This window comes from Platichthys flesus, chromosome 7 (assembly GCF_949316205.1).
Source record: "Platichthys flesus chromosome 7, fPlaFle2.1, whole genome shotgun sequence".
Classification (NCBI taxonomy): Eukaryota; Metazoa; Chordata; class Actinopteri; order Pleuronectiformes; family Pleuronectidae; genus Platichthys; species Platichthys flesus.
In genome coordinates this window covers 21,825,365-21,835,245 of record NC_084951.1, presented here as the reverse complement: position 1 = coordinate 21,835,245, position 9,881 = coordinate 21,825,365, and the positions used below count along the sequence as shown (strand labels likewise).

Here is a 9,881-nt window from a genome sequence, read left to right as displayed (position 1 = left end):
GCACCAGTCTCTGAACCTATTGGCCCTGACAATGAATAAGTCTCTGGGGACAATGGTGTATCTTGGGGCTTCTAGTGTAGACAGTGGATTCATTAGAATACATTGTCCTGAAGATATGAATGCAAATCCATGCATTAAATGTGAATCTTTGACCGACAAACGATGGATCCTCTGGGCACCATGAACGTGTGGATGAAACTTAATGTCAGTTCATGCAATAGCTGTTGAACCAGTTCATTAGAGAATAAAAACTCACCACATATGTGATATATATCGTGGAGGATTCTCTATCACACTCTGTATAAGCTTGGTTTTGCATGTGTTTCCCTCCACACAGAGTCCAGACAGCAGGCCCAGTGGCTTGCATAACTGGGTTCCTCCTGTGGAGGGCCTGGCTTCAGAATGACGACTGCTCCTCATGCTCGTGCCCCCAAGATATCGCGCCAATTATCCGTCTCTGTGGGAGCAGCCTATTTGTGGAAGATCCTCTTAAAATAAGAGCAGGGAGTCACAGCCTCTCTACATCCTTTCTGTCTCCTGACTGGACAGTTTACGAGGGCATGCGTCACCTCTCGCTGTGACCCCGCAGGTGCAACTAACTGCGGCTGTGGAGGTAGTGATGATGCAGTCACAGAGAGCACAGGGCTTCAGCTGTGCTCACACCCCTGCGGAGAGAATTCAGTCCCAGTGTGTGTCTCGGTCTCCATTTTAGTGAGTTAACGGATCTGTGCATCATGCCCGCTGTTGTGTTAAACATGACTCCCAACATTTTCTCTGTCTCAAACACACAAAGGACATGGGTTCAAGTCCAAAAAAACAAGCAACAACAATTGTTTTGGAGGAGGATTAATCATGAGTGCTTCTGTTTTACATCTATTTTCGAGTCTTTTAATCTTTAAAATAACATCCACTTGCTAATTAGGTGACTAATTGGACAACCCTCTCTCTGGCTTTGAGTGTGTCATCAGGTTTCACACATTAATGCAGATCATTTACTTTTATTATGTGCAGACGATTTACTGCTCAAGAGAATAAATTGGATTTTCCCAACACTACAAAATTGGAATTTGAAAAAAAGTGTTATTACTGTTCTTGATGGCTCACCACAATTCAAGTTATTCCAGATGTGAATCCTTATCACAGCAGAGTAAAATAGCAGGGCTAAAGCTGTGCTGTAGGTAGTGGGATGTCAGGAGCAGCTGACAAGAGGATGTCAGGTGGGCGAGTGGCATTTCATCATACAATCCATGTACAGTAATCAATGACCACTCACCAGCGGAGGGAGGAAGGACAGGACAGAGACAGAGACAGAGAGAGAGAGAGAGAGAGAGAGAGAGAGAGAGAGAGAGAGAGAGAGAGAGAGAGAGAGAGAGAGAGAATGTGCCAGAGTCAGATCAAAGCATTGAAGGAGAAAAACGGAACAAGGAGAGGATGCATTACATTTAGCAGGGGTTGGGGGGGTTGACGGAGGTGTGGGGGGAAGAGGATGTGTAAAAAGAGCAGAAATGGTGTGAAGGATGCAGAGATTAAAGTAAGCAGATGATTACGTAAGCTGCCTGTTTGATGGAGGAGACACATAAAAAAAAGGCCAGGGAGACCGTGTGTTGTTGCCAAAACTGTTGAGCTTGCACCCCCTCTCCTCTGTATCATCCAGCTCTCAGTGAAGTTGTTAACCTAATTAAACCTCTTTTGTTACAGCAACAACAAAAAACACTTTTTAGCTTTATGTGTTTATAATGTATTTTACTCTTCGGTGTTGTTGCACAGAGCTAGAACCCTGTTCATGCAGCGTGCAGCTGGTGGACATACAGTAGACATTTTACCTGTTACTGGAGCATGACGGCCTCTGGTTGGGGGGCAAATCTGGTCAGCCATGGTTCTATTTTAAAAGCACCACCAGCCCTGAGAGCCTGGCACCGCTCAGGCAGCACTGCAGATGGCTTTGGAAAAAGCAAGCTCCAGCCTCCAACAGCCTGGATTCAGTTTAGAACGACCAGAAAGGGAAATAATATAAAAAAAAATGACCAAGAACTGGAGACGAACAGCTTTCGGATCAGCTGAGCTCCATCTCCTCCAGAGTGGAGGCCAGCTATCGAAAGCAACGATTCTGATTCCATGACACTGAGCCAGACGTGATTCACGAGTTGTGCATTTAAACGACAGTGTGTAAATCAAGATGTGTAGGACTTCAGTTCTGATGGAGAATTGGATTTATAAAAGATTAATGATTCAGGGGGAATAGAAGACTGGTTACAGACAATGGCGAGTGATTCCAGCCATTGACTAATTGTATCGTGGGTGCTCTGATGTGCACCAGATTAATGAACATGTGCTGAGTGAGTTCAGGCAGAGTACTCCGTCAACCAGACCATGAACACATGGTTACAGGGCTGTACTGTTCCATTTCATCCGTCTCCTCTGTTTTTTCTGTTGTACGCTGGTTTAATAACGTCACGATTCAGAGGATTTAACTGTACAATCCAGGGCTTCGGTCCTGCTCCCTCTAATTCAAAATAAAAGAGTATAGCAGCCAATTAAGGTCCTCAGTTATCCCATCAATCATGTGACAAAACAACAGTCTCGCAAGCAAACAAGGAAATCCACCATGAAGCGGAACGTCATAAATCACATTTCACGTCTAAACAAAGGAAAGATGAAATAACGAAGCTGAGGTTCATTGCTTTCAGGTCACAAGGTCAAGTCGTCCTTTTGGGATCGTTTACACTGTATCAGCAGTCTTTCAAACATCATTACAGCCTGGAGGTACCAGCCAACAAAAGGCCAATTTTATAGCCATGTTAGCGATATGACTGATTACTAGCCAGTATGACTAATTACTGACCATTTGTCTCTCGTTTGCTTCAAAAATGAAACACACATTATTATTTCATATTTCATCCCTCTGGTCACACATCTAAATTCACTATTATCTTTAATTTGATATCTTTAAGTGAATGACATGCCTGTTTAAAGGTATTTGCTTAAAGGTGCTTCGTCAGTTATTTATTCAGTAAGGTCAGGACACTGAAGTCAACACGTTCAGTTTGATTTGAATGTGGGTGATGCTAAAAAGGATGAATCCCCTGAAATTTGACTGAAACCAGCTCGGTGCTGAGGTGACCGTAATCACAGTGTTGTTGTGCCATCTGTTGGAGGAAGAGAAAACTGCAGCAGTGTGTCATCAGCAGCGTCAAAGCTTCAGACTGTGATTTTCTGAGATTCCACAGAACACAATTCAACTTTGTTTTTGAACATTAAAAGATTTTACACACCGGGGGATTATAATCCACCGTTTACAATGTTATAAATATTTTAATCTAGATTAAATGTATTCACGTTTTGCAAGGTAATGTAAATATTGTATGCTCTACAAGTAAGCATTAGAGAAGAACATATTTCTCTCACTGTTAAATTTGCAGTGCATGCCATGATATATACATTTTTAAATAGTATTTCATAATTATTCCTTGGGTGATTGCCAGATCGGTGCTCTATGCAGGACTATTTTATTTTGCAGGTGAGGTCATGAGGTGAGGCTTTTGCAATTTCTAGGCTGTCAGCCTAGTCACACTATATTTATTACATGAAACTTGACTGTTAGTGATTCATTGACTCTTTTTCAACATGTTGTGCCAGTGTAGAATCATTTCTTTAACCTTGAAACAACTTCAACCATAAACAATCTTTTCAGGTATAATTCACAAATATTTCTGTCTGCAAACACACAGAATGAAAATATCTATCTATCTATCTATCCATTTATGCATTGGCTATAAGACATTTTCTGTAGCTAAACATGATGTTAATTGTACATAATTATCATAACTAGTCATGACAGTAAGATACTAAGTCATAATAATAAGATACTAAGTCATAATAATAAGATACTAAGTCATAACAATGAGATATTAAGTCATTATTCTGTTTCTCATCACGGTGACTTACTGCATCTTTATAATTTTCCTACTGAAATAAAATCAAAATATAATCGTGGCCTTTATTTTACGTGTGTGACGTATTCCCGAGGTGGGCGGGGCTGTGCGTGGAGGGGCGGGGCCGCGGAGGTCAAAGTTGAACTCATTGGGTCTTTTGTGCTAAGCAGGAGAGAAGAGTCCGATCGAGCAGCGGTGTCGCTTCCCTCTTCCCCGGATCCTTTTAAAACTCCCTCCCGAACCTCTCCCCTTCCACCCTTGCCACCCTACCCACTCCCCCTGAACACTCTTCAAGGGCCTGTTTTGGTAAGAGCGACACACGTTCTGCTTTTTCTGCCTGTTTTTGTCCGCAGCTTTCGGGATGAAGGGCAGGAACTACTCGACGCGCTCCGGAGGCCGCGGGACCCGACTATTCGCTGGAGCGTACGATGCTAACGCTAGCGAGCGCGAATGGAAAAAAATCCCCCGAAATGTTTTCGGTGTCGCAGCCCGTCGCAGAGTTACGTGCCGGCGTCGGTACCTAAACGTGTGCCGCAAATTATTCCGCCAAACACCACAAAGGAGAAGTTATTAGGAAATGTGGCTGTGCTAACTAGCTTACGTAGCCTTGCGTGACTGTGTTGCTCTCACCAAAATAGACAGGGATTTGCGACGTTAGCCTTAGCCCCTTTCCAGTCTTTCGTTGCTAATGTGGACGCGCACTCGGCTTAAACTTACTCGAGTGTAAATCAAAAGTTCCCCCAGCTTGATTCGAACCCATTAAATAAATGACGAGCTGTGTCGCCATAGCTGTAACATGCCAGGAATTAGGCATCACCCCCATAGAGACAGTGGGTCATTGTGCTAGCTTGAATCAGTGGAGTCGGGCCAGTCTAACGTGAATTACTGGACTTAGGCGTCTCCTTCTTTTTCCCAAGGTGACACAATTACGTTATTAAATTCCAATTAGAGGCTTTTCCAGATGTGAACCGTCCGCATCGTTTCACGCATCTGCACTGACAGCAGCGGGTTTAAAGGGCTCTTCTCTCCAGCTACTACATCTGTCCCTGATTGTCCCGTTTTCCTCTTGTTTTCAGACTTTAAGCCTGTCTCACCAAAGACTCACCCTGGATTCCCCGGTAGAAATGGACTCTAGCCTGGTTGAAGGAGGACTTAACGTCACCCTAACAATCAGGCTACTCATGCACGGGAAGGTGAGTGAGCCCCTGCACGCGATGTCTGATTTCAAGCATTCACCCCCCTCCCCCAGTATAATCAGGTCTGGTGGCCATTAACAATACATAGCTTGCTTTAACGTGTCATTTGTTTTTATCTCCACCCGCAGGAGGTTGGAAGCATCATTGGAAAGGTACGTTTGTGTTGATGCCTGCGAGAATCCATCTTTTTCTTGTCCTGTGGTGCGTTTTGTAAATATTGTGTACTTGTGCGTTCTTCAACAGAAAGGAGAGTCAGTTAAGAAGATGCGAGAGGAGGTAGGTTATTTTGTTTTCATTCATAATTTCAGTGGCGTTCATGCCTGCGCGTGACGGCATTACATTGTGCCTGATCTAAATACTCCATGTTTTGTTCTGCAGAGCGGAGCTCGCATCAACATCTCAGAGGGGAACTGTCCGGAGAGGATCATAACCCTCGCAGGACCAACCACCTCCATTTTCAAAGCCTTCTCCATGATCATCGAGAAACTGGAAGAGGTTAGTCGCACGCCACATCCTGCGTCACCCGTGATACAGCAACAGATTTGAAACGTTCTAATTTTCACTGTTCTCCTCCTGTCATGCTACTTTCTGTATAGGACATCAGCACCTCAATGACTAACAGTACAGCCACCAGCAAACCGCCAGTCACCATGCGCCTTGTCGTGCCTGCCAGCCAGTGTGGCTCGCTCATTGGCAAAGGTGGCTGCAAGATCAAGGAAATCAGAGAGGTTTGTCACCGGGCTTCTTTGTTTTTGTGATGTTTTGAATTTGTGTGGACGAGTCCTTACTCTCGGTGTGTATGTCTGTGTTCACAGTCAGCAGGAGCTCAGGTACAAGTAGCAGGGGACATGTTGCCCAACTCAACAGAGCGTGCCATCACCGTTGCAGGGACCCCCCAGTCCATTATCGAGTGTGTCAAGCAGATCTGTGTCGTCATGCTTGAGGTACAGACAACCATTTGCAATTGCTCTTATTGATACCAAAGATTATTTATAATTTACTATGTTCCTGTTGATAGTGCTTCAATAGTCAATGGTGAATGTTTCTATTTGTTTAGTCTCCACCGAAGGGAGTGACCATCCCGTACAGACCCAAACCCTCAGGCTCTCCTGTCATCTTTGCAGGTGGTCAGGTAAACAATGAAAGCATTTCTTTTGTTTGTCATGTGAAGTATTTGTGTTGATTGTGTCCAGTTTTGGTTCCACTTTGTGCTGAAGCAGTTCTGGTCAAATGAGTCAAATTATACACAAGCAATTGTTTCCAGTAGCTGGTGTGCTGTTTATAGCCGGCCTGGCTTTGGTTTTGTCGCTAACCAAGGACAGTGAACTGATGGATATTTGAGTTCAGTGTGTGTGACACTGCCACACCCTCTAAGTGCTGTTCTCTCCTTGCAGGCATACGCTGTCCAAGGGCAGCACGCCATTCCACAGCCTGATGTAAGTGAAGGGCCCTCTGTAAGTGATCCAATATATTTGCAACTTCGGTCCTGGGAAGCCATACCACCTTCTTATTCCATCCCTCTGACCCATTTATTTCAACCACCGTTGCTTGACAGTCACATTCATTCAATAGCCCAAAGATTGTAGAGTAAAATTCTAACATCAACATTTTTCAAGCTTGAGGCTCAATCATGGGTCCCATGCTTCATTCCATGTTTTCCTCTCATCTTCACTATAACCTCTTTTACAAATGGGAAATATTTGCAACATTTCAGCTTTGCTGTCGTAAAATTTTTCCTCACTCCTGGTCTGTGTTTGTTTGCTCTCCACGTCGATTCCTCTGTTTATCAACAGCTCACCAAACTTCACCAGCTGGCCATGCAGCAGAGCCCTTTCCCCATTGCACACGGCAACCAGAGCTTCCAGGGTAGGTGGACAGATGGAAAGAGGCAGTTTGATTGCTGTAAATCTGTAATAATCTGTTTATTCAACACTCTTGTCGGGTTTCTTTGCATTTCTTCAGGCGGGATGGATGCCTCTGCACAAACTGGCTCTCATGAGCTGACCATTCCAAACGATGTAAGTGGCCTTTACCTCCTTTTTGCTTTTTTACGTGGAAACAACATCCTAAATATCCTGTTGTCCTGTCGTTTTATTGTTTACCTTGTGGGATTGAAGATGTTGATGTGTTCTCACGGTTTCTTCTTGTTTCAGCTCATTGGTTGCATCATTGGTCGTCAGGGCGCAAAGATCAATGAGATCCGTCAGATGTCAGGTGCTCAGATCAAGATCGCTAACCCCGTGGAGGGCTCAACTGACAGACAGGTCACCATCACTGGCTCCCATGCCAGCATCAGCCTGGCTGAGTACCTGATTAATGCTCGGTAAGAAAGGAGTTCTGAGACGCATCCTTTCAATAGCAGGTTGACAGGAGTGTTCTATGTTTTGTTTTGTTTGTCTTGAGTAAAGAGTCAGTTTCAGTAGAAAGGGTTCACTGGACACCATAATATCTTCTCTTTATGCCTCCCTGACTGTGATAGCCACAACCAGAGACATTCTATTGTACTTAAATGTCTTTCCATTTGTCTCACATTCTCGTGAACTGAAGACCTTGAAGGATTTCCCAAAAATTTGGCACAACCGTACATTTGGACTGTGAAGATTTTGGTGCTCAAAGGTCCAAATCGAACTGATCCCCCAAAATAAATGTTCTGGAATTAATGAGCTAATTATGGTACATTTTCATATAAACGTCTTCATAGAATAAAATGATCAAGTGATGCTGTTTTCAAGGTCATCTTCACTGACATTTAAATGTTCTGCAAACACAATTTTCTGGCCATTATTCAACCCAGTGACTCAGGAGCAGAATGGAGATCGTGACTATATTTCCTGCAGCTTTATGGTTGGTGGAGGTTTACAGATCTGCTCTTATTGTGGCCATACGACCAGCAAGTCACAAACGTTGAGGTTCATTACAGAGGAAGAGACACAAAGCTCTATTTCCGCAAAATACAATTGCTTGACCAGAACTTTCCTGGCATCAGAGAATTGTAACTTTTATTGGTCCCCTGAATGTAGAGATATCTTATTATTGAGCCTGTTTGGATTAGAATGTTTTATCATTGCTATTAATTAATTGAATTGTGTTCATGTAAATAATGAATCGTGAGCCATCATATGTAAACCGTTTTTGTAATAAGTATTGTCACTATTTAAACATACATTTGTCTGTATTATTAATGAAATTTTAACGAAAATGTCTATTTTCTGTTGTTCTCCTCAGGCTGTCTTCTGAAGCTACTGGACTTGCAGCCAACTGACATGGAGGATCATCATCAGCACCTAAAGTAACCCCTCCCCCTACTTTTTACCAAGAGGTCCCTTATTGAACTTAATGCAAAAACCAAGTACTATAAACTCACTGTTTTCTCCTCTGCTTTGGTTAGACTCTTCCTCAGTTTTAATTACAAAATCATGGATATTGGTATTTTATTTATTTATTTGTTTTTAAAATTCCCTTTGCATATAGTTGTTAAAGGATTCATACTGTTGTTGTTTTTTCTTCTTATTTTGTTGTATATCTGTATGATTTTCTTGATAAAGGTAAAATATAAAAAGTTTTAGAAAAATCTGAAAAGGCATAAATACCGTTTTCTTATGTCAGATTTTTCTTAGAAAATGTTAAAATGAAGAAAAAAAGACAATAACATTATAGATGGACTGTTCTTTCCCTTCCTTTTTTAAATATCTATTTATTTTTATTTAAAACACAGCTCCTTGAGAGTAGAGCTCATGAATATTTGCCATCTTCAGTGTGAAGCTGTAGGTCCTGGATGAGGAACTGTGGGTTTTAACGGGTGTAAATGGTTTCCAGTTCAAGATGTGTGCAGGAACAACCTTTCAGTCAGAAGTAAATTCATCCCTCATGTGGGTGCTGATGAGAATTTTAAGCTACATTAAGTCTCACCTCTACTTTGCAGAGTAATTGTTTTGTGTCATTCCTGTGTTTCCATCCGTTATATTTCTCGATCAGGACTTTTGAGCATTGTTGTATATTGGATTCTGATAAGGGTGGGTGGGCCTCGGTGACTAGGAGTGGGCCTGAATGAGAGGAAAATATTTTCTTTTCTCAGAAATTACTAAGACCATAGTAATGATGATGAAGATTATAATAACATTGAAATGTTTGTTTTAAATAGAGAAAATATTTTTTTTAACTGCAGGGCTGGGGAATGCTGCAAGGGGCAAAACTACAAGACATATTGGTCTTTATAAGTATATCATGCTGAGGTATTAAATTATGATTAACTAGAAGGAGAATTATAGAATTAACACTAGTTTCCTGCTATCCTTTTTTGCCTGGGTCAGATTTTATTTTTTATTATTCTTTGCAGGATGAAGAAACTCACGTTTTTGTGCACGTTTTCAAACTATTGTAGATCTGGGTGCAATTAAATTGTTGAAATGAAATGCAGAAATTAAAAAAAAGATGTGAAATGCTGAAGAGATCATTGGTCATTTTTATGTTGTTAACAGAACTCCTAGATGGACACCTTTTATTTATCAGTGTTAGGTTTACTGGAACCATTCTCTGATAAGGTCTCACATTGGAATGGCTTCATAAGCTTTTAATTGCTTTATTAACGGATAATAAATTGTTGATAGATCAGCTACACACATTGATGGTGGTTGCTGTTTGTCTTCCAGCCATCTATATAAATGGGACTTTTTTGAAGGGTTCCATGTTAAAAGGGTTAATGCCTCTAGCATGAAGTTATAATTGTCAGTTTGACATTAATAAAGGGCAATAA

At 41.9% G+C, this 9,881-nt stretch overlaps 1 protein-coding gene across 3 annotated transcripts; it reads left to right on the top strand.

Moving 5' to 3' along the window:
* Nucleotides 1-4,092: 4,092 nt before the first annotated feature.
* On the top strand, nt 4,093-9,574 carry LOC133956668 (poly(rC)-binding protein 2-like). Of its 3 annotated transcripts, none has more exons than XM_062391913.1 (13): nt 4,093-4,238; nt 5,009-5,125; nt 5,257-5,280; nt 5,372-5,404; nt 5,507-5,623; nt 5,725-5,856; nt 5,944-6,072; nt 6,186-6,260; nt 6,523-6,564; nt 6,922-6,994; nt 7,091-7,146; nt 7,282-7,451; nt 8,354-9,574. In XM_062391913.1, exons 2-13 carry the CDS (start codon nt 5,057-5,059, stop codon nt 8,388-8,390), a joined length of 957 nt encoding a protein of 318 aa, XP_062247897.1. In that variant the 5' UTR covers nt 4,093-4,238; nt 5,009-5,056; the 3' UTR covers nt 8,391-9,574. The 3 variants fall into 3 exon arrangements, with proteins under 3 accessions (XP_062247897.1, XP_062247896.1, XP_062247895.1); XM_062391912.1 differs by having other exon boundaries at nt 6,523-6,582; XM_062391911.1 differs by having other exon boundaries at nt 6,922-7,146.
* Nucleotides 9,575-9,881: the final 307 nt, after the last annotated feature.